Source organism: Strongylocentrotus purpuratus, unplaced genomic scaffold (assembly GCF_000002235.5).
Source record: "Strongylocentrotus purpuratus isolate Spur 01 unplaced genomic scaffold, Spur_5.0 spur5_scaffold_20, whole genome shotgun sequence".
Taxonomy (NCBI): Eukaryota; Metazoa; Echinodermata; class Echinoidea; order Camarodonta; family Strongylocentrotidae; genus Strongylocentrotus; species Strongylocentrotus purpuratus.
This window is the reverse complement of record NW_022145606.1, coordinates 37,990,965-38,016,071: the sequence shown is the minus strand read 5'-3', so window position 1 is coordinate 38,016,071 and position 25,107 is coordinate 37,990,965. Positions and strand designations below refer to the sequence as shown.

At 38.9% G+C, this 25,107-nt stretch overlaps 1 protein-coding gene and 1 long non-coding RNA gene across 2 annotated transcripts in view; one reads left to right on the top strand and one right to left on the bottom strand.

Annotated features, from left to right (window-relative positions):
* The first annotated feature begins 2,791 nt into the window (after window positions 1–2,791).
* Window positions 2,792–7,861, top strand: LOC105446024. Its single transcript, XR_004065637.1, has 3 exons — window positions 2,792–3,007; window positions 3,570–3,735; window positions 5,919–7,861. It is a non-coding gene; the product is annotated as an uncharacterized LOC105446024 (long non-coding RNA).
* An 8,525-nt stretch (window positions 7,862–16,386) lies between these two features.
* The window catches only part of LOC115918884 (double-stranded RNA-specific adenosine deaminase-like), a 33,412-nt gene continuing 24,691 nt past the window's right edge, over window positions 16,387–25,107 (bottom strand). Inside the window, exons 4-10 of the mRNA XM_030993328.1 lie at window positions 23,652–23,808; window positions 21,442–21,616; window positions 20,356–20,449; window positions 19,247–19,518; window positions 18,406–18,588; window positions 17,740–17,986; window positions 16,387–17,359 (exon numbers count right to left, since the gene is read on the bottom strand). Of these exons, the coding sequence (XP_030849188.1) occupies window positions 17,125–17,359; window positions 17,740–17,986; window positions 18,406–18,588; window positions 19,247–19,518; window positions 20,356–20,449; window positions 21,442–21,616; window positions 23,652–23,808 (1,363 nt within the window). The 3' untranslated portion in view covers window positions 16,387–17,124. The remainder of the gene's footprint in view (window positions 17,360–17,739; window positions 17,987–18,405; window positions 18,589–19,246; window positions 19,519–20,355; window positions 20,450–21,441; window positions 21,617–23,651; window positions 23,809–25,107) is intronic.

Sequence of the window (25,107 nt, the reverse complement as noted above, 5' to 3'; positions counted from 1 at the left end):
ATTGCATTGGTATCACCTAATTTGCCAAATCCGATACAACTTGCTCGAGTTGAGAAATTATATAGGAAAGTTCTCAAATGTCGACTCCCCGTTCTAGACCGACATGTAGGGCAAACAAGGAAGTAATAAAAAACATCGTCAGGATTCTATAGTTGAAGGTGATCAAGTTGAGTAAATAACAGAAATGAAAGAATGCCTCGCATGATCGCACGTATAGTTATCACATTATCACATTATAGTTGATATGTATTTGTGACGGGTTTCATTGTTGCAAGTGGGGTCTTTCTACTGGTTTTTTTATATAAATATTTTTTCAGAAAGAAAATGGTTTCGATCTACCCAGACAGAGAGAGAGAGAGAGAGAGAGAATAAGTGATTAGGTGGGCGAAGGAGAGAGAAAGAGATTGGATAAGTGGCCCGGGGGAGCCCCCCCCCCCCCCCCCCCCCCCCCCCCCCCCCCTCCGTGAACGGAGGGATACCATGCGTGTTACCAAAATGTCCGGTAAAGGGTTACTTTTTACGCACGAAAGTCTGGCTCGTATAGTACACAAAAAGCCCAGCCCGTATTGACTTTACACACCGGACTTAAGGGGTGTTTTCAAAAGGAGGGAACATGCATAATTATGCGTACCCTAAATAACATGAGTGGGGGGGGGGGGGGTGCCGGGGGTGCCGGGGGATGCCCGGGGGGGGGGGGGGAGTAGGCCTACTCAGATTTGGTTTCGACGGGGGTGTGCCGCTGTAGCCTCGAAACCCCTACCCATTTATTAGCGTCATTTTGGAGGATATTTTCCGAAGTAGGCTAGAGCCCATTTTTCGCAATTTTCCGGTGTTTGCCATGCAAATTTGCCATGCGAACACCCGAAAATGTTGATATTTTGAAAATAACGGACCCATGTTTAGGGATATTTTTGTTTAAAATGGGACCCATGTTAAGGGATTTTCGGTGTCAATAAAGTGACCCGTTAAAGCGGCACACTCCGTATGTCTTAATAATTATTTGAGTACCCCCGGCCGCCCCCAGGAAAGAATTGTGTCAGAGTGAGTGTGTGGGAAATAAAAATAGAGTGATCGAGTTGAGGAAAAGAATAGAGAGAGAGAGAGAGAGAGAGAAAGAGAGAGAAGAGAGAGAGAGAGGGGGAGGCGATCGAGGGGTATAGGGATGCACGTTATTAAGATAAAGAGGCATTGGGGGAATTAGTGTGGATATGAGCTAGAAAGGGTTATGAAGAGATCGAGAGTGAGATATATATATATATATATATATACAGTGGCGCAATGAGCAAAAACGTTTTTTTTTTTGGGGGGGGGGCAAAAAACAAATCTGCATCTTAACCACTCTAACTTTTTACATGGCGCCCCGCGGAACGTTTTTCAAATATTATTTACGATCAAGTAGAACGTAACAAGCGAAGCGAGTGGAGCGTAAATTTGAATGGGGTCAAAGGGCGGAGCCCCCAGAAGCTCAGGGGTTTTAGGCATTTAATTACGGTCAGATGAGCATATTTTGATACCTTATTTGTGACACCTGCGGAATGGGTCACAAATGCCATTACGAACTACGAACGCCGTACGAACATTGACAATGGAAATTCGGGAAGACAATTGAAAAACAGGGAGATTCGTACGAAATTATCGATCGTACGAAGCTTTGTTACCGTAGCATTACTAATTGGCTTGGGAGCACCCAGAAGTTCAGGGGTTTTAGGCAATAAATTACCGTCAAATGAGCATATTTTAATACCTCACTTGTGACACCGGCAGGTCACTATTCTTTCTTTCTATTTCTCTTTTTCAAAAAAGTGAGGGGGGCTCGGAGCCCCCCCCCCCCCGAGTTATGAATTTTATGAATTATAAAAAAGTGAGAAACAAATCTAGAAAATTATGCCCCCCCCCAAACAAAACAAAAAAAAACGCACCCCCCCCCCCCTCAAAAAAAAAAAGCAGTAAAGGGGTAAAGATGGTTTGTATTTTTAAAGGTAATACAAAGTTTTGGGAAATTTTGAGAATTGGGTGGATAATGATTGTTTGCAAATTTGATATATTTGGATGCCCCTGTGGTTGTATTGTAGCACTAGAAAATTTAGCCCCTAAAACAGTTCTGCTTTCGAGAAAAATTGAATACAAAAATTTACCGGTGCTCCCGGTAAATTTTGATGAATTTTGAATAGCGCCTAAGGTCAGGTCAGGGGTAAGGTCAGCTTTTTGGGGTCACCCAAATTTCGACAATTTTTTTTTTCTTTTGATTTTTTTTATAAATTAAAAAAGAAATTGAAGGCGGACTTTTCCCCTCTAAAACACACACATAAAACAAGGTTTAAGGGGGGGGTTCACCCCCCCCCCCCCCCCTGCTTCGTACGCGACTGTTTATATGTGTGATCACCACCTCCAGTCAAAACTCTTCTTCGGAGTATTTAGGAGGAAAACAATCCAATATCTAAGATCCAAGATCAGAGAGATATTTATGAGGGGACAAACTGAGAACTTCACACTTTCTAAGCTCAAACAGAAGTCGCAATATTATCTGCATTTATTAACAAAATTACCGATTTTCGAATCACCTTTCTTAGCTAGCTCCCTCTCCTCCTTCCCTTTCCGTAAAAACAATATTCAATTTTTGATTAGCACTCGAGCTCGAGCCTTTCGAATAAAGAATATCCAACAACAATTTGTTGCTTTTTTAAATTGCACTTAGATTGGCAACTCTGTCGGCCGCGTTAAACTAATTGACTTGAATATCTGGCTGCTAAAGTCAGCCCGTCTAGCTGCAGTGCTAGCTTTATATATACGTGTTTTATGTATGTGTAGCGCGCTAGATAGAAGTAGCACAATTAAAAGAAAAGGGCGTTGACCAAAATTTAGAACGAGAGATTTTGCATCATTTTTCGAAGGAAAACAAACTGAAAATGTCAGGTGGAGGTAGCGACATGACTCTTAGAAAGACTGTGGATCAGCTGAGAAGAGAAGCAAACATTGATAGATGTAAACTTTCCCAAGTAGCCGCTGAGTAAGTACGCTGAATTATTGTGATACAGAAACGAGAGAGTGGCGGTAGTGGTATGATGGACGCCGGGCTTACTCGGCCCAGCCGCCCACGGCACTCGCGTCGTTATCCACCGGCATTAGCCAACTAATTACGGTACGGGCGTAGGGGTACGGCATTTTGGGTTAAAAAAAAGAAGGAAGAAATTAAAGCCAAAGGTAAGGAAAGAAACTAAAGATAGAGAAATTGGAGAAGAGATAATGAATGAAGTGAATTTAAAGACAAGGAAAGAAAAAGGAAGGAGAGAAAAGGAAGCCAAGCGCAAGCCAAAGAAAGAAAAGAGTCGAGAGGAAGAACGAAGGAAATGGAAGAGGAAGATTCAAGAGTGATATGCATCCCCGACAGATGGCAATATTAAAAGAAAATTATGTGCTATTTATCTTTAAATTGGCTTAGATCTAATTGCAGAATACATGTATCCTACCATATTAACAAGTCTCTCTCTCTCTCTCTCTCGCTGTCTGTCTCTCTTTCTGTCTCTCTCTTTCTGTCTCTATCTCTCCTCTCTCTCTTTCTCTCACTACAGACTATTGAACTACTGTGAGCAGAATGTTGGCAATGACTACCTTCTGACGGGGATTCCCCTCCCTGGCGTGACTAACCCATATAAGGAGAAGAAGATTGGATGCAGCATCATTTGAGATTAAAAGAGACTGTTACCCTTTTCTACACTTTGATAGCCCACAGTCGAGGTACGTATGGTACATGTTTCTTTGTCTGAAAAGTGGTAAATGTTGCTCAGTCTCTGTTTCTAAGAAATCTCAATCTCCTTCCTCATTCTCTTGATGTTTTTTAAAATTATTTCTTTTCTTCCTCTATCAAGATGCGTGATCAAGGGTGCCACGTGGAGCTTGCGTAGTGCTGCACACAACTTGCGTAGCTGTTGCACCAAAATTGCATAGAGTAGAGTCTCCGGTTTGCGGCATAGCCCGGTTTGCGGCCAGGGGTATCACTTTTCAAAATAAAATAAAAATGACTCGATAATAATCATTGAAACCTACCGTGGATTCCCCGGTAAGTTCTGCGCTGCCGAAAACGTCCGTAGCAGATGCTCCTGTCGGTACGGAGTATCCGTCAGCGATGTCGGAAATCTACGGCACCAGTCGGCGATGAAAATTCCAGCAGGTGCTTACTTTTAAGTTAAGAGATCGAGGCATGACTAGATCAATATTGTAACTCTATTTGTCCGATATTTGTCCGATTGGAGGTGAAATTTGATGTTTTTGTGGAAGTATGATGGCTGTGGTCTGTCTCCTATCGCAGATATTTTGATTGTGCCACCGCATGGCCAGTTGCATGGGGTGGCCGCAAACCGGCACGTAATTACGTGATTTTCTGGTTTGCGGCGGGGGGTGTTAATACACACATAACATGCGGGATCGTGTATGATGGTATGTGTGCTGATGTGTGTACCCGCTGTGACCCAATAGTTTCTAGTAGTACGTACCCCCGTATGGGATGATCCATTCAGTAAAAAGGTGAAATTGTTTAAAACTTGAAAAATTTACCGTAGCAACAGATAAACATGAAAATTTGGGTTACCCGTAGTAATTTGGTATGCTTTGATCGTGACGTAGCGCATAAAGCTTTGTGACGTACGCGTGCCGCAAACCGGGTTACGCACGGCCGCCCACCGGGCAACTTTTACGTCTTCTAAAGTGGACAGTACTGACCACGCTGTGGGTCAGTTACGTTATTTGTGCCTTCTATTTAATAACTAAATATATGAACTCTCCATTGACGGTATTGAAGCATTCTGCGAGTAATTGCATAAAAAATAAAATCGGCAATTCGCACTGGACGGCCGCACACCGGAGCCGCTACTCTATGCGGGCGCAATGGAAAAACATATTAAAGCAAAAACGCATGACTTGAATAGAGGTTTGCCATTGCCTGCATTCTTGAACCAGTCTAATAATACCCTCCTGTTTTTATTGTGTAGATTGGTACCTGGTATTAATTGCTGGGGTATCAATAATTCTCGCTACTGCAACTATTGTATTTGGCCATAGAGGGCAGCACATGCCATGGGTATTTTGGCAAAGGCACTTACGATTCCCATACAAATACAATGGCCCAAATTCACAAAGGAGGTTTGTCAACAAACCTAGGTTTATGTGCGTCATATGACGTGTTTTGTTGCGTTTTGACGCGTTTTTACAAACCTTTGACTGAAACGCTTCAAAACACGTCATATGACGCACATAAACATACCGTAGGTTTATCTACAAACCTTCTTTTTGAATCCAGGCCATAGGGTTGAGACTTGAGAACTGGAAAGACCGATAGAAATCAGTTTCGGAACCAACACACTTTCCATATCATACTAAAAATTATTGAGGGAGTTCATGAAACCTGAACAATAGTTTAGTAATGTACGGAATCAGTTGACACTGCTGTACATTCTCTATGGAAGCCGTGAGAAACCGTGTCTTATCGTCTACCCCAATATTGTTTCTGCGCATGTGCTGACCTGCGCAGCATGGGTGGAAGGGCGCCATCTCCTGTCGAACATCGTATTCGCGGTACTAGTGTCAATAGCAGGGCCCTTGGGAAGAATAGCACCGAATCTGTTGGGGCTTCCTCGAATAAACACAATTATTATGGGTACCTGGCAGGAATTAATTCCTTGAAATGCTGGAGCGCTGTATAAACGGCAGCTAGGCTAAAGGGATAATAATAAATGCGCCTTGGAATAGAATTATCTAGATAGACGGCGCTATAGAAATGCCTATTATTATTATTATCATTTTTATGGATTAATTTCAGACACTAGACATTTGCACAGCATCCCGACTGAAATTTGATTGACGTTTTAAAACTTTTATACCAACCAGTCTTAATAATTTCTCTCCTCTTTCTTGTTCTTTTACAGTCTTATTTCGTTTTTTCTACGCTTTTCCTCTGCACGGAGCTAGGACAGAAGAATAGCGCTTGTACAACTCGCCCCACGTCTATGATGCTGCTAACCGTCTGAAGAATGAGTTATTTATTTCATATATAGACATTCCCTTGTGTAATCTATGGTTGTGTTCATACAGTTTGCTACTCATGTATGACTGCTCTCAAAGAAGAACTTGATTTATGTAGCTAGTTTAGTTCATATGAACGCTCCCATGTTTTATTTATGTCTGCGTTCATACAAGGTTTTGTATGGATGCTACCATTAATTTGTTGAAAGAATTGTTTGTTTGTTTTTAATATAAGAACTCCCATTTATAACTGGCTGTGTTCTTCATACAGATTATTTGTATGGGTTTTCTCACTACTTCTTAAGTGGAAGATTACGTTTATTCAAAGGATACGAACACTCCCTAAATGTCAATCTTTTTTTTACAATATGAATTAAGGTACTCTCACAATCCTTTAAACAAAATATGAACACTCCCATTTGCAATATGTGGCTGCGTTCAACTGGTGATCTCCCTACGGATACTCAAGGAAAGTTTGATGCGATAGACCCACACTTATTTTAGTCATCTATTGACCAACTCTTGCCACAAATAGACAAGCCCCAAGACTAGTTGAATGCAATATTTGTTTTAAGATGTCTCGTATTTGAGTGGAGAACTTTGGAGTTGTTTAGAAAGTCAAACCAATGTTTTTTTTTATGACATGATGGCTGTTATTTTACATCCAAAGACTTGTTCAGATAATTCACAATAAATTACCGCCCCAAAAATTGCCACAACTGTTCCAGGTGTCGATGAATGGCATCTGCACAACAAAGGATTTGGGCGTATTCACTGAGCTTTGTATAACTAGTATAATATACAGAAAAGGGAAGTCAATTACACCTTACGTTGTCATTAGAATAGACGCTGCGTTTTTTCCAAACGAGCCTCGAGTGTAATGTTTGGTCCAAAGATGATAAACATGCATGTACACCTGTGTGTGTGCATTGCCGAATAGTGCAATTTTTTTTACTTTTAATGTCAAGTTTAGTCAAATTCTTGTAGTTCTATTTTCCATAGACCGTTGTAAGTGTACAAAATGCAGTATCTGTTTTCTTCTGTTTACACAATACATGTGTTACTCAAAATATGTTCAAGTATAAAATAAAAAATGCCTAGTTTTGCCCAGAATCGCATGTACATGTATACTGTATTCACATTACAATGTAAATGTGTATAATTGCTTCTTTTCCTGACATGGTTTTCAAAATCAAAATCATTGTCAAAGAATACTATCTCAAAAATTCAATTTTATTGTGACGTATGATGTCTTAAAAAACTTTATGTTTACATACATTCCAGCATGTGCATGTAACAATCAGTGTTAACACAAAATTTACCTGTATACATTTACACACAAAGATCAAGTAAATTTGTTATACTTTGATGAATCCAAAACTTAAGACCATAATTCATTTTTTTCTAATGTAACCCTGCATGTCGATATAATTTTGTTCATTCACTTGTCAAAAATAATTGTGTTTCAAGAGTCAAAATGTTCGGTAGGGCAAGCCATGCGTGTCCTATCTAGCAACAATTAGTGTACATGCAATTCACATTGTGCGTACCTTAAAGGTAAAGACCAGTTTTGGAAATGCCCCCCTCTCAAAAAAAATGAAATGGAAGCTCTTATTACCAATCATGTGAAAGAATGCTTTGACTAATACGTGATGATACAAATTTGACCGGGGAACCGCCTACGTATTGATATACAGTGTGTATTTGGTAAATTATTATATCTATTTGGACCTGCTAGATATCGCGCACATGTCGCTTAGTCCCATATACATGCATACCGTATAATGTAGTATTTCGAGTATGTATATGTAAGGCTATAGGGGCCAGTTAAATCATGGTTTCGTTAATTTTCTGATATCTTATACAATGTAATCCTGTACATGAAACACTGCAAAACAATTCTATTCAATTCTATTAGTTTTCATTGGCTTATGTAATTCTAATTTTTTAAAGTGTTGATAGCAACCACATCCCTAACGATGGACATTTTGAATTACATGTATATTTGCACTTTTAGTTAATGTGTCACCTTTTTTGCAGTAAATATTAATATTAAACATGGTACATGTATTTGTGTTAGTTATAGCAATGTAATGATGCAGTGAACTCATTTTTGGCACTTGGACCTAAAAAGCATTTTCATGTTGTTTCACTGGCATGCGTTGTTAATTTGTTATGTAATATGATTTTGGTCAGGTTTGTAAGTGGGCCATGAATGAAAATCTTGTGATTACAGGCCCGTCAATAGGATTCTTTTTTGTATTTTTTAGAATTTTATTTACTGGTATAAACAATATCCTGTATATATATAATTTTTTTTTTTTTTTTTTTTAATTTATTTATTTTATTTATTTATTTTATTTTTATTTTATTTTTATGTATTTATTTATTTATTTTTATTTTTATTTATTTATTTTTTTGGGAGGGGGGGGGGGAGAGGGGGTTGCAGATATTATATGAGGTGGACCCTTTTGAGGGTGCAAAGTAACCAAAGGTTTGGGAGAGTTAAGGAAAAACTTGTAATTATTCTGTCTGAAAATGAACATTTAGGTACAATTTTCAACACCAAAATGGTTTCACTAAGAACCATGTCCTACATGTACCTACCGGTATGTTGTTTGCATCGTTTCCATCAAACAGGTTAAAGTTTGTCTTCGATTGTGATTACAGACCAATAAAAACACTGATAGGTCATTATGTAGAACTTGCAATTATACTGTATACTGTTTGTAGTATTTATGTATTATGACTTTTGAATTCATGTCATTAAATTTTACGAAACACAATAGTTTGGTTTTGAATTTTTGTTATATTTCTCTTTGTCTCTTGTTTCTCTTGTATAGTTTACCTTCTCCCCTGTCTTCTATTCATTGTTTCACTTTCTTAATCCCTTTCTCTGATTTTTGTTTCTATCTCTCTCTCTCTTTCTCTTTCTTTCTTTCTCTTGCTCTCTTTCCCTCTCTCCTTTCTTTCTCTCACTCTTTCAATCATTCTCATTCTTTCTCTCTCTCTCTCTCTCTTTTGGTCCTCTTCTTTCTTTCCTCTCTCTCTATCTTTCACTCTCGACCTCCACCCAGGTGAAGTAAATGGGTACCTGGTAGGAACTTATTCCTTGAAATGCTAGAGCGCCAGGAGAGTCAAATCTGACTGACATGAGCGCTATACAAGAACCAATTATTATTATCATTCTTATTATTAACAATGATCATGTACATGTATTAAGAAAAATCATTGGATTGATAGGCCCGTTCTCTTTCTCAATTTCTTCCTTTCTCCATGCTCTCACTCTCTCTTTCTCCCTCTCCCTCTCTTCACCATCTCAGAATTTACTGTTCCTTAGTTTCCCTCTCCCCTCTCTCTCTTTCTCTGTCTCTGTCTCTCTCCTGCTCTCCCACTCGCCGTTCACTTTCACTTCCAAACTTTTTGGTCTTTTTCCCTCTTTTTGTATATCTCTTCATCGGTCGATTTCTTTCTTTCGTCTCTTCTCATTTCCTACTCTGTTTCGATCCTTTTTTCTCTCTTTCTTTCTTTCTCTTGCTCTTTCCCTCTCTCCTTTCTTTCTCTCACTCTTTCAATAATACTCACTCTTTCTCTCTCTATCATCCTCATTCTCCCTCTCTTTCTCTCTCTCTCTTTCTCTCTCTCTCTCTCTCTCCCTCTCTGAAGAAAAGCCATCCAACACAGAGCATGGCATTCTTTATACATATATTTTATTACTTTTTTGTCACACTTCATTGTTTCAAATCTTACATTCAACTTTCACAGATTATTCCATACACTGGCCGTTCACTTGAACTTGTAATATATACCACACATAGGACCAGTAAGTGTCTACATGTTGTACTATTATCTTGTACACAGAAGATATTAAGTTAATACATGTCCAAGTAAATGTACATACCTACAATACACTGTCAGTATGGTATCTCCAAATACTTAATAACAAATGAAAACCTGGGACGTTCTTAAACCAGCAAATAAAACAATAAAAAGTATTATGACTACTTTCAAAACATCAATTTTTTTTCCTACTAATACATCTACACACTGATTCAAAACAAAACATTCTCTTGCTAATTTTCAATGAGTAAAATGAACAAGTCTGGCGATTCTACTAACATAAAAATGCTCCACAAATTTCAGATAAATGTATCACGATTTCTGGAGAAGAAAGAAAATTGCATTTCATCTATCTTGCTCATTTACAACCACAGGTGTAATTCTTAACCCGTTGCTTGCCGGAACCGGTTCATCCCTGTGTTACGCCTATAGGGATTTTAGACAATTCGGTAGTTAACTGGTTAATACATTTCCAGGTAATAATAAAGTGAGACAAGCATGACATTTAAAACACCATCAAACACCTGGGCCCCATTTCACAAAACTTGTCATCAGTGACAAATGACAGTTTTTGTTATAAGCTACTGAAATCCTTGCTTCTGATTGGTCATCAGCAGATTTGTCACCGACTATTCTAATTTGTCATTGAAAAAAGTCTTTGTGAAACGGGCCCCAGATTAATCAAATACAAGCCTTGATTATAGATTAGAATCACAAAGTTATCATCGACACGTAAATATATTCTTCAAAACACATTATGATGTAAAAATATTACACTGTAGGTAACTTGTTGACTGCTGTATTTAGTAGTACTTTGCATATATTGTTCAAACTGCTGGTTCATCATACACAGTATCAATTAAAGGTACTACTTAATGTATATACATTATTTCAAAGATTCTATGTGTAATGAATAGCGAGATATACTTAGAAAAGAAAGAAGAAACCGTCTGTTTGGAGCCAGAAGGTCGTTGACCCCTGGAACCCGGTATCCCATGTATTAAGCCTATGGCAATGGATGAGTTAACCAACCCCCTCTGGCTTCAGACAGACGTAATAGCAAATTAAATATTTCTCCACAAAATGCAATTTGCAGATACTTCAAGACATCAAGAGACTTTGAAAATGAAAAATATTTTCTATACATGAAGTATTAAAGGTATAGACCAGTTTTGGAAATCTCCCCCTCTCGAAAAATGAAATGGAAGCTCTTATTACCAATCATGTGAAAGAATATGTTTTGACTAATACATGATACAAATTTTGCCGGGAAACCGCCTACTATTTGATATATTAGGTAAACTATCATATCGATCCGGCCTGGATAGATATCACGTAGTCCCATATACATCTTTCTGTGTACAGTGCTTGTAACTTTACCAAGACTGGGCCAAATTTCTTATCATGTGATGATTCCAGAACCTTGCAGTACACACCAATACTTACATGCTTGATGATCAACCTTTTCTGATCAATTCCATGTTTCTTTCACAATGCAATTGCATGACCAGAACTGGTCTATACCTTTAATCACTATACTTTCAACCCCCTCCACTTGTTTTTCAAGCTCTGTGGAAAAGACAATTCTACTATCAAAAGTAATATATTTTTCACTATTAAATATTAAATAGTACCTTTAAGCATTCATGTTTTTTCTACTATTAACAGTGTTTCATTCATACTTTTGAACCATCAAATATAAACACATATAACAAGGGATCAACAAGTAAATAGTACTTTGATATTTCATGATTAAATTCACTATGACCCCTTTTTCAAAATAGAAGATACACTTGGTCATGAGGAAAAGTCTTGCACAATAATAAATGTCTAAAACTCACGATTCATGATTACATCCCTGCCTGATAAAGGCTCTAAAATACATGTATATGAGCCCTGACAATATCATATGCTATTAATATTTTCCTTTTTTTAATCATTCTATAAAAAAATGATGGTCAGTCAATCTTCTGCTCGTACTGTTTGGCAGCAAGGAAATATTCAACCGAGTTTAGAAAGTAATACCTACATCTCCATAGGAATGGTGTTGAATCACAAAATCATTTCAACAAAAACAAAATGACTCATGATCCTCCAAAGTAGGCGCAACTTCATCAGCTCGAGATTGCCAAATAGCCTGCTATTTCTGATTTGGGAAATAATCCTGAAGTTACAAATCGCATCTTCATCAGCTCGAGATTCAACCTTGAGACTTGAAACTTGACCTTGAGAAATTAGCTCGAGATATTTTGCTCAGCGTTCGCGCATAGTGCGAGTCTTCGGTCTGGTGAAGACGCACCGGACAAACAGCTGGATATTTTGCAAACTATCCCAAGATATCTTGGGATAACAATCCCGACTAAATATCCCGCTAATTGCAACTTCGGGCTGATGAAGACGCAAATTAGCTGAATCTTACATGAATCTATCCATCGAGTGGAGGATGAACACCACACGCAATGCACCTGGTGGGGACTTGAACCCTAAGTCTTTTGATTGAAAGTCCAGTGCACGAACCACTGAACTAGAGTCATTACATGAATCTATCCAGTCAAAGAAACGGTCATCTGCCGTTGTATGAAAGATGAACACCACATATATGCATCAGATGGGGACTTGAACCCTTAATATCCAGACTGAAAGTCCAGTGCACGAACCACTAAACTACAGTCAAACATGTACCTCTTCAGTCAGATAATATAATCAAATTAACCCTGTTCCTACTGATTTCTTTAATTTTCATTTGATTATAACATGATCTACGCAGTTCCCTTGCGCAAAGGGTTAATCAACAGGATTGAATATAACAAATTCACAGTCTGAGTGAGTATACTTGGTTTTCAATATAACACACAACGTTCTATATTCTACTCGTATCATGTACCCTGTAAGATGAGACTGATTGATAAAAATAGATGTAATCATAAAGAGAAAGAACATAGCTGATCGTAGTATTCAAATATAATCAAATATAATCAAATATAATCATATATAATCATATATAATCAAATATAATTACGATATATTGATTATTCAAAGTCATAAATATAGATCTCCTTTTATTCACACAACGCAGCAAATGTTACAATTTTTTGTTAATGATTTTGATGCCTCAACTTGAAATAAGAAGAAGGTTACTCAATGTTAATCTATGCTTAGTCCAAGTAAATACAACATTGAAAGCTACTCTATCATTGCCCTTTATAGCATACTCTGTTTTACATCATGTACACTTCCTGTTCCTAAGGGTAGATTTGATGCAATCGTGTTGGCTGAAATGCAACGTTCATTCTGTTCTTACTCTCACAACCCAAGAGGGGGTCAAAAGGGTGATTTAATCTTATCTTATCTTACTTTTGAGATTAACTATGAACCGCATTTTACTTTTCTTTTCTTCTTCTAAGTTCTAATGGTCTTTTGGCTTAACCTAAATATTAGGCCTTTTCAAATATTTGCATGTTTGGAGTCAAGACTTAAGTTAACATCATAAACATTTACAAGAGAGTGAATTGATGATATGATTCCATTAAACTCTAAGCATCAAATGAAACATTTATCTACTGACTATCCACAAAGTGTTTAGTACTCTAATACCGTGATCGATTTCAGACAAAACATATTGCATAGTCGTCTGGCAAATTTTGCCTTTTTAAAAGATCTTTGTCAATCTCACCTCATTATCTCTCCCTCTCTCTCTCTCTCTCTCTCTCTCTCTCTTTCCCTCCATTTCTATCTTCCTCTCTCTTTCCAAATCTCACTCTCAGTATCTCTTTCTTTGAGGCTGTCATCCCGCTTCTCTCTCTCTCTCTCCCTCCCTCCCTCTCTCTCTATTTCTCTTTCTCTCACCCTCTCTCTCTTTCTCTTTCTCTCACCCTCTCTCTCTCTAGACCCTATTGGAACTGAACATCCAGTTGTGACTATATTATTATTACTACACAACTATAACTACACTACCGTCTTTCCTTACTAATATCAAGTAGAGTTGGCTACATCAACATATCCAAGGAACTCTGATTAACATTGACATCCAATATTCATCTAGTCATTATACAATGATAAAATATAGTACCATGGCATCGCTTTTTGAATAATCGTTTTTACATCAAATGGGGAGAGAATAACAATTGCGCAATAACACAGCGCAGGCAAGCTGTAGCATTCTAAGGAGTTAAGGAGTGCAACTGTGCCGCAGAATAGTGCGCCCTCTCTAGCCAAAGTTTCACCAGTCATACTGATAGGACCTTAAAGAAATATAGTACCAAGTTTTTTGAAAAATCATTTTCCATCAAACGGATAGAAAATCAAGAACACAGGAGTGGCAAGTTTTACAGTCAGGACTCAACTCACACTGAGATGCAAAAAGGGGTTTTCAGGTGATGGCCCTGTTCATACGTTACTATAATTATCACAATTACTTTCCACATGACAGGTTCCAAATGGCTATTCTTGCGCGTACGCAGGGCATGGCAAGCTTGACAGCCATCGGAGACCAACTTAACCATTGAGCTGCGGTCAGGGCAATTACATTGTTGCCATATATAATATGGCATAATATGGCATAAAATGGCAAAGTTCCCCATATAGATTCATAGCATCAATAGGACAAACCTTTAAGAAAACAAAATCATTTCTTAATTCCACAGGGTAAATTTTTACAGAAACTAAAAATATAAATCAAGCTACATAAAGCATTATGACATGTACAACTTGAATTAAAAACACGGATACAAACTAAACCTTTTACTGCAGGAATAAACGGAAATGAATAAAACAATTGAATACTGCATGTTACATAATTCTCTTTGTATACAGCAATAATTATCTTCTCACTGATTAAAATACAGTACATGGAGAAATATTAAAAATGGAAATATTTGCACATACCCCAGGCGAATATATAAAGAGCAAAAAAAAAAAAAACCCAAACTCTCTTTCATACAGTTTAATGTAGAGGTACAAAACAGGGGCATTTCGAAGACGGAATATTTACATCTAGGTATTTGGCTTTGTATGCCAGTTATCTACAAAATTTCAATTTCACCTGCACGAATGGAAATTTAAGAACTAAGCAATAAGAAAAGGAAAGGTACACACTCTGTCAGTAGAGATACATGATTCCAATCTCTTTCTTTCAGAGACCATATCATTTGAATAAACACCAATGATATGCCGTTAACAACTGAATTATTTATAACCTTGCCAAGTTATGTCATTTTTAAAGCATGTGAAAAATTAAGTTGTTCTAATTCATGTTTCTTGAGAATGTGACATGTTAAAGCTTATATCTAAAAGTAAGTACTGTATGGCCTTAATTCAACCAGTCCTCATTCGCGAGTTACTAAAAAATACCAAAACACATGAAATTTACAAGAGGTATGAATAATTTAGTTGTTAACTGTACTACCGGTATGTATTTTGAAAGAAAAACAACATATGGTATGTATGGTTTAAAATAACAAATAATAAAATCAACAAAATGGCGTTTCTAGTTCTCTGTTAAAAAAACCTAGTCTGATCAGTTGAACTAGAGAATAAATGGAAGTCAAAATATTTTATCAGACATCCTCATTGTGTACTCATTTAATTTCCATTGTAAGTACCAACATTGATTGACCCGTACCTGATGAAAAGGGTTTTGGTTTCGTTTTCATTTTAACAGGAAGTGAAAATAGTATTCATCTAATTTCCATTTCCAGTACCTACATTGTAACCCTGACCTGGTTCAACAGGTTTCGTTTTCGTCTTAAAAGGAAATAAGCTTCAAGGGAGCAGTCAAGAGGAAATAGTTTGCTGATTGCATATATCCTACATTTGCTGAAGTTATCTTGGTACACCAACACTAATGCCAGGCGAGGAAAAATGTCATTATATGCTATTACTAGTTCCTCATGTACCAGTGTACCTTTTATTTAGAATAAATGTATGATGGGGGGTTGGGTGTCGGGACACCTAACCAACATCAAGACTTCTCTTTTGCCTTTGGATTGAACAAGAAATATCAATAAAATATCACTAAAACCATCATTAATGTTATACAGTAGGCTTGCGGGTGCACCATGTGAGAGGTGCACCCGCAAGCCTACTGTATATCTACATCACCATGCAAGCCGACACTTACAAGCAGTTGTTGTTCTTTATAATATTGTCCCACATAGGTCTTAGAAAATTTATGAAATATTGCTTGTAAACTTCTTCAAATTGCTGTTTTATATCAACTGCCCAGACACAAATCGTCTGGGTATATACTAAAGCCTCAGGGAGTAACAGCGGGTGTCAAAGAGTGACAAGCGCGCTATACAGGAACCTACCTTATTTTTATTGATATTATCATTATTGCATCTCCATTTCTTCCTTAATATGAAAGAAAGAAGAATCATTAAAGTAGAGTATGCCAAAGGAAACACAAGACATCAAATAAGTATGACCTGGCTCTCCGTAGCTTACTTCGATCGCAAAACAGAGATCAAATCTATCCCTTTGTGTTATTATATATGAATCAAACATGGTCATGTAAAATAAGAACTCAATATACTGCCTGGCAATTTAAGGTACATGGCACATACCAACTTAAAGGTTGTAAAAATAAACTTCTTCAATCAAAATTGCACTCTTATTGATGTTTGTCGGAGCTGTTGTATAGGGACAAGATAAAATAAAAATCAGGTGAGTTGTTTACGTATTTTAAAGAAGATTTGTAACCATTTCTGGACAGTTTGCGGAAGAGGTAGAAGAAGAAGAAGGAGAAGTAGAAGAAGCAGCAGAAGGAGGAGGAGAAGAAAAAATTTCAGTTGGCAAACAGCTCCTCCTCATTAAAATGAAAGCTTTTCCTCCATCAGACGGACGTGGGTCAGAGTTCAGAGGTCGTTTGGCAAAAAGAGCTATTCCTTAATCGACTGAATGAATGTCGGTCAAACTTGAGGTTCAATTGGTAACAAAGTTTTCCTAAATCGAAAGGATGATTTGTAGGTCAAAGTTGAAAGTTTAATTGGCAAATAGCTCTCCTTCTATCGGCCTCTCCATTAAAATGGATGAGTTGTAGGTCAAAGTTGAAAGTTAAGTTGGCAAATAGCTCTTCTTATATTGGCCTCTCCATTAAAATGGATGAGTTGTAGGTCCAAGTTGAAAGTTCAGTTGGCAAATAGCTCTTCTTCTATTGGCCTCTGCATAAATGGATGATTTGTAGGTCAAAGTTGAAAGTTCAGTTGGCAAATAGCTCTTTTTCTATCGGCTTCTCCATAAATGGATGAGTTGTAGGTCAAAGTTGAAAGTTCAGTTGGCAAAGAGCTCTTCTTCTATTGGCTTCTCCATCCACGACCCATAGTTTGCTTGGTGGAGGATACACTTGAGATATTGCTTTGCCGTGTAGTAGCTCTCCGCGCTGAGCTTGGCGTCATGGTAGGTGCGCGACTCCAGAAGGTCGGTCCGGTCAAAGAGGCGGCATGTCTGCTGGTACTCGCTGAACATCTCCGCCTTGCACAGCTGGGAGTGAAGCACACCCTGAATTCTATGGTGGAGGAAAGCAGACAAATGAAGAGAGAGAAAGATAAGAGGACTTGGTATCATGGTTTTATTTTAGCAAAGGAAAAAGATAAAGGTACGGTCAAACCTGTCTATAGCAACTGCCCAAGGGAAACACAAAAAGTGGTCTTTGAAGACAGGTGGTCTTTGTAGACAGGTTCCTTTGGTACATGTTTCGATGAGAAACCATTTTTAAGGGAAACAAAAATGTGGTCTTTGTAGACAAGTGGTCACTAAAGCAGGTTTAACTGTATGATGTGAGGTGATGAGATGTGTTGACGAGGTGGCATCTCTGCTTGTACTCACTGTTATAAGTTGCTGCACTTCAAAGAACCCACAATCAACTGAATGATCCATTTGACCTACCTTCCTTTGGTGCCGTCGGTGACCTCTGGTTTCTCGCACCCCCGGTACCAGTTGATACTGAGTGACTTGGTCTTCTCCGTACCCCTTGGGGGATCGATGGCCCGGACACACCCAAGCTGCGGATGGTTGACGTGGTACTCCGCAGGAAGGGACAGGTTGTCCAGCTCGGTCGGGGTGAAGTTGTCGTGGGCGGATGATACGCGGCAGCACACCGCCCTCGCGAGGTGGCCGTGGTGGTATAATGAACCTGCATGAGCAAGGAGAAAAAGAGATATTTAGGCCTCGTATTGGATAACGTAATTAAGCACATGTCTGTGATCCTTAGACATTCATATAAATATAAATATACACGAACATACCTTCTCTGTGTATTTTTTGGTTGTTTTTTTGCTGACTCCGTAGGTAGCAAGTCAGGTCCATGTTCTAAAACCCACGCGGGAAAGGACCTTCATTTTACTGCAAGGTGCAGTTGAAGGCGCCAATTTGTGCTTGTAAAATTGTTACAAATATCAGCAACAATGTCGTTTTTAAAACTAAAGATGACAGACAAATTTTCCTCAAAGTGTGATTAAGTTATGATAAGATAATTCTCGGTTTCGTTTTTTCTGGGACGCACTGTGGATTTGTTTCCTGAAAGATTTTTAAATACTTTGTATTAATTCCTACCTAGTGATATTGAGCTCAAGTACATGGGCTCGATGAAATGAGACAACAGCGCCCCCTGGAGGCCAAGCAGGTTCCAGCTGGCTACTTTATCACTGCATGACATGGTCCGTAGCCTCTCTCCTCTCATGATGCCGTCCCAAGTCTGAACTGACTCTCGGGTGGTCACTGGAATAGTGCCTTCCCCTATGAAAGAATAAGACACAGATCCAACATTTATTTCAATATGTGGGGCAGTGCAGGTGAGAAATTAAGAAGAAAGAATAAGACATGAATCCCCTCTTCATCTGAAAAAAGGAGACATATCCAACATTTTTTAAATATCTGTATATGCCAGCAATGCATTATAATGCAATCTCCAAAATTGGCACAGAGGATAGAAATAACACAACACATATTTGTGTGTACAAATTGGACAATTTTGGTTGCATTTTTAAAACTTTCATCCACAATGGTTCATGGTTAACTTGTCTTAAAGCCCCCACTGCCCTACTTATAGCTACTTGTGCCCTCTTTATACCAAACAATTCCTAAATGGTGAACGTTGGTCCCCCATGGTCCCCTTTGTCTTATGTTAATTCAGAGCTGATTTGATGATATAACCACCTGCCAGTGACCCCGCAGGAGGGGTCTAATCCCTCCTGGCCAAACTAGTGCAGATAGGCTTTAAAATATGTCAGAGTGAAACATGGAAATAATTTGTGAAAATTTGGGAGGCAAAGCTGATTCATTTGTAAAGCGCTTAGAGACATCTGTAATAAGCGCTATATAAAAGCTAAATATTATTATTATTATTATTATTTAGACCAAAGTAGAAAATTGTGAGCTGCATTTTTTTTTGTACCTTGTTCCATTTTGGTCCTGAGTAACCCCTGACTGGTTTTGCCAAACGTTGGTAGATGTTTGGCAAAGCCGCAGAAATCAATCCCGTTTGGCCCCTCCTCGTTCTCGCCCGCGTCCGTCCGCGAGAACTGCGCCCCGTCTCCGCAGGGGGCAGTGCTGATGTAGAGATGAAGGCTCACGTCCGGTAGGAGGCGGAGCTTCCCGTTGGTTCCCTGAGTGAGGATGGTTTCGTTGGGGGTCTTAGCGTAAGCCTGGAGTTGATTGTACAGATACCTACAAGACAAACATGAAGGATGTCACCGTCATAGAGGGCGGTGTACATGAAATACAAAAACACCAGGGGAGTGTTTCACAAGGACTAATATCGACTATCAGTTGGACTTATAACTATGGCAGGCCGTTCATGCCACTGGTTGCTCTCACCATTATGATCTTTACATAAATTATTTTCCTTCAATAATAAATTATAAAATATGTAAATTCTGTCGATTTGTGACTATGATTTGTACATCCCATGAGATACCAATGCCAGCAAATGGTGAGAGCAAAACATTGGCATTAAGGGCCTGCCGTAGTTAAGTCCAATTTACAGTCGATCTTAGCCTTTGTGAAACACCTCCAGAGGTATCAAATTTCAACATTCTTAATTATACTCATTAAAAAGGTTTTGATTTTGATACATCAAACATATGACAGGGGCTACCAAACAAATTTTAGTACCGGTACATTAAAGGCTTGATCAGATATGACACAACGAAATCGCATTTGTAGGGCACAATATTTTACCTTGGGAAGTGGTCTTACTAGGCCTGATAACCCACTATTTTCAGAGTCTACTATTATCCCGAAGCTCAAAATTGCATCTTTACCAGACCGATACACTCGTCACAAACTAGCTCAGACGGGCGCAAATTAGCCCGCTATTTCCCAAATACCGGGATATTTTGGAAACAAGACCAAGATTTCTCAGGATAGTTTTTCTACCAAATATCCCGCTAATTGCAACTGCTGGCTGATGAAGACGTCAATTAGCTGGATAATTTGCCATCGGGTTAGTTAAAATAGCGGGTTTTGGGGCAAACTCGAGCTGATGAGGACAGGCCTACTTACCTCAAGAAAGCCCTTCTGGTGATAATCTCAGCATGAGAGTCGTTCACTGTTCGTCCTTCCATGCTCAGTTTGTCGCCTGTCACACACCGATTCCCTGAAATATTAAAAGATTACACATCGTTAAAGGTAATGCAAAATTTGGGGAAATTTTGAAAATTGGATGAATAGTAATTCTTTAAAATGTTGATACATGTATATTTGGATGCCCCTGTGGATGTATTATACGCACAAGAAAATTTAGCCCCTAAAACAGTTTGAGAAATTGAATAATCAAAAATCCATTGGTGCTCCCGTTAAATTTCAAATATTTCAAAACTGAAAATCATGAAAATCTCAGAATATGCAGTTCTGATATATAATTTCCAAACAGGAATATCAAATCAATCGATTTTAGTCATCACTACTTATATCATCATTACCACCACAATCATCTCATCATCATCAGCAGCAGCAGCAGCAGCATCATCAGCAGCATCAGCAGCATCATCATTATCACCACAACACTCATCATCTTCATCATCATCATCATTATCATCATCATCACCATCTCCTTCATCACCATAATGTCCAATATCACCATTCTCATTCTCACCATCACCATCATCATCATCATCATCATCACCACCATCACTGAAGTCATCACCATCACCATCTTCATCACCACCACCACCACACTCATCATCTTCTTCATCATCATCATCATCATCATCATCATCATCATCATCATCATCATCATCATCATCATCCTCATCACTATCAACGTTATCATCATCATCATCAGCACCATCACCATCACCATCACCATCAATGTCATCATAATCATCATCATCACAATCATCACCATGACCATCACCATCATCACCATCATCATCACCATCACCATCGCCATTATCATTATCACCATCGCCATCACCATCATCATCCTCATCACCACCACCACCAATACCATCACCATCATCCTCATTAACATCATCTTCATCACCACCACCACCATCACCACCACCACCATCACCATCACAGTCACCACCATCACCATCATCACCATCATCTCCACCAGCGTCCTCACTACCACCAACATCTAATTACCTGTTCCTAAACTTATGACCATTCCCTCATCATCCTCTCCCTGCTTCATGATGAGTGCTGCAAGAACCTTTCTACCGCTGATGGAGTCCGGAATGCTGGCAGCCAGAGAGTTGAACGTCTGGTGACTTAAGGCAGCGATGCGGTCATAGAACGTTGTTTCACCGTTGGATGAAGTCTGATCATACAGAAAACAAAAGACGGAAAATAATATACAACTTTCAATGCTAAATTGCTCCTATGTGTAAATTGTACATTTGATTATAAGTTAACCCCTCTAATATCGATCATACTTGACTTTCCACATTAAAGGGAGTTATCAATTAAGAGGAATGGAAGACCTTAAAATAAGTATATAAAAACAAATTAATTATTATAAATTTACATTGTGCATTTTCTACACAACTATACCGGTACTCAACTGAGCATACCAATTTAATTCCCTGGAGTATAATCATGCATAATTTTCGGTCAATTCTGATTTTTCTGTACAAATATCAAATTTTCACTCACCTTTGACCCATACACAAGTAACAATGCCCTATTAAATCATGGGGGGGGGGGATATCACTGACATATTTCTGACTACTGTTTTTCAATAGGTCTTCTTATTTCTTTCATGTTTTAATCCTTGTTTACATTTTTTGATTCACGATGACATCCTTTTCCACTTTTGTGATCTTTCCTCTTTTCCTTCCTAAATGTATCACCTAAAAACACATTTACAAAGAGCACATGCATGTGCATGTACAACCACCCACTACAGAGATTAGGCAATTGGACAAGTGGCACCATTCATGTGGAAGAGACTGCCCAGTGACTTTAGAAACATTGATTGTCTTTAGAGTATATTTCAAAGGAGAAACAAGCATCTCCTTTTCACCCAGAGCATTCATCCTAGGAACATTATTTATTATGTGTCTGATATTTTTTTCCCTCAATTTTCTTGTTTAAATAACACTTGATGATTAGTATTATAGTACATTGTATCACATTGAGTGGTACTCAAGCTATCAGAAAGTGAGCAGTAAAAATATCTATTCTCATTATCTGACAAACAAGCAACACTTTTTGTTTTGATCATAATTGCATGGTTAATATATAGATGTATAGCTCTGCTGTGCATTAGAAATGGATAACTGCCACAATTGGCAGCCTGTTTACATTTTGAATTTTTCTCATGCTTTGGGGCTTAAAGTTTCATTTCCTTAATGGCCTTTCTCCAAGCCTTTCAGTTTTCACCATCCATCCGGGGAGAGGCAACATACTCTAAAAAAAATTTCTTCTCATATCTCCTTTTAAGATCTTCCCTTTGGTAAGATATATATAAGGTTTTAGCAAGTCCCTCGGAGAGGATGTAAAATATGTTGGTCCCCTTGTTGCCGTTTACAAGCTTTCTTAACAGTCAGGTTAAACAACCACCACCACACCATCCATATAAGTCCTCATATAAATGATTATTGACTTGATATCTTCATGTGAAACAGGTCACTGAAACCATTGTCACATTTTCCCACGCTGTAGAGCTGAACATTTCATTTCCTTGATGGCCTTTCTCCAAGCCTTCCGGGTTTCAACATTCATCCGAGAGAGGCACAACACTCTCATATCTTTTCTCTAATATCTCCAGGGGGGTGTTTCACAAAGACTAAGATCGACTTTTAATAAGTTGGACTTAAATATGGTAGGCCGTTCATGCCACTGTTTGCTCTCACCATTGGTTTCTCAATTATGATCTTTAGGTAATATTTTTTCCTTCAATAATGAACCACCAAAAAAGGTAAATTCTGTCGATTGGCGGCCACGATTTATACCTCCCTTGAGAAACCAATGCCAGGTATGGTTAGAGGAACCAGTGGCATGAACGGCCTGCCATAATTTGGTCCAACTTAAAGTCGATCTTAGTCTTTGTGAAACACCCCCCCTGTTAAGCTCTCCAAGGTCTGTCTGCCCCAAGGCTTTGAGAGTCACTCACTAGGATATTCATTGCCTTCTTTAGCCCTCCTCTCTCATGTCCATAACCCCAATCTCTAAAAGGACACCAACTGGGGGGCGTTTCACAAAGTCTTTTTTCAATGGCAAATAACCAAAATCAGTGACAAATCTGTTGATACCCAATCAGAAGCAAGGATTTCAGTAGCTTATAACACAAATTGCCATTTGTCACTGATGTCAAGTTTTGTGAAACACCCCCCTGATGTAACTGTACTTACATGGACAATGGGCATGGGTGTTAGCTTCGGTTGAAGGGAGCCCTCAGCCACCAGGGTACGGAGAGCCATGTCAGCTGCTTCTCTCCTTCCGTCCTTCTTGCTGCGACTCGTGACGTGTTGGAACCTCCTGCCTCCAACGCAGGCCGCAAACACAAACCTGGTCAAATTTAAATAATAATAATAATAATAATAGTGGGTTCTTGTATAGCGCTCATGTCTGTCAGTCTTGACACCTCCTGGCACTCTCAATTACCTTGGCTTTAGCAGGGCTGCCATTACAGCGCTCTAGCATTTCAAGGAATTAATTCCTGCCAGGTACCCATTTACATCACCTGGGTGGAGTGTGGCAAATGTAGATCAATGTCTTGCCGAAGGACATAAACAGCAATCACTTTACATACATGTATTGATCAAGATATATTTACAGTTTCAGACCCCTTTTCTCTCCCCCCCCCCCCCCCCAACAGCCAGACTGCACCCTCCTCCCATTCATCGCAACGCCCCTTTCAACACTCCCTCCCACTCCTAAACAGACTACTGTAAACCAGGGCTGTTTCATAAAACGTGTTATCGATAACAAGTTTTAGGAAACAGGGTCCAGGACATCTCAAGCACATGTCTGGGGGGCGTTTCACAAAACTTGTCATCAGTGACAAATGACAGTTTTTGTTATAAGCTACCGAAATCCTTGCTTCTGATTGGTTATCAGCAGATTTGTCACTGATTTTTGTCATTTGTCATTGAGAGAAGGCTTTGTGAAATGGGTCCTTGGACTACAAGGATACACTGACAACAAGATGGCTTGTTTTTCAAGAGAGCAAGAATGATGATCTATAGGGTTCTCTCCCTACAGACTAATCCCTAAACCCTCCTTCCCCTATCCCTACACCCATATTAATCCACTGTAATACCTCTTTGGTACCTACCATGGGTAATGGAGGACTGGATTGCTGTAGAAGATCAATGGAAACCAGTAGATACCGGATCCCCTTTCTGCCTACCCTCTAATCCCTAAAACCCCCTTCCCCATCCCTACACCCATATTAATCCACTGTAATACCTCTTTGGTACCCACTATGGGTAATGGAGGACTGGATTGCTGTAGAAGATCAATGGAAACCAGTAGATACCGGATCCCCTTTCTGCCTACCCTCTTATGCCTAAAACCTCCTTCCCCCATATTAATCCACTGTAATACCTCGTTGGTACCCACCATGGATAAATGGGGGACTGGATTGCTGTAGAAGATCAATGGAAACCAGTAGATACCGGATCCCCTTTCTGCCTACCCTCTGATCCCTAAACCCTCCTTCCCCCATCCCTACACCCATATTAATCCACTGTGATACCTCTTTGGTACCTACCATGGGTAATGGGGGACTGGATTGTTGTAGAAGATCAATGGAAACCAGTTTATGCCTAACCCCCTTCTCCCTACCCACTAATTCCTAAAACC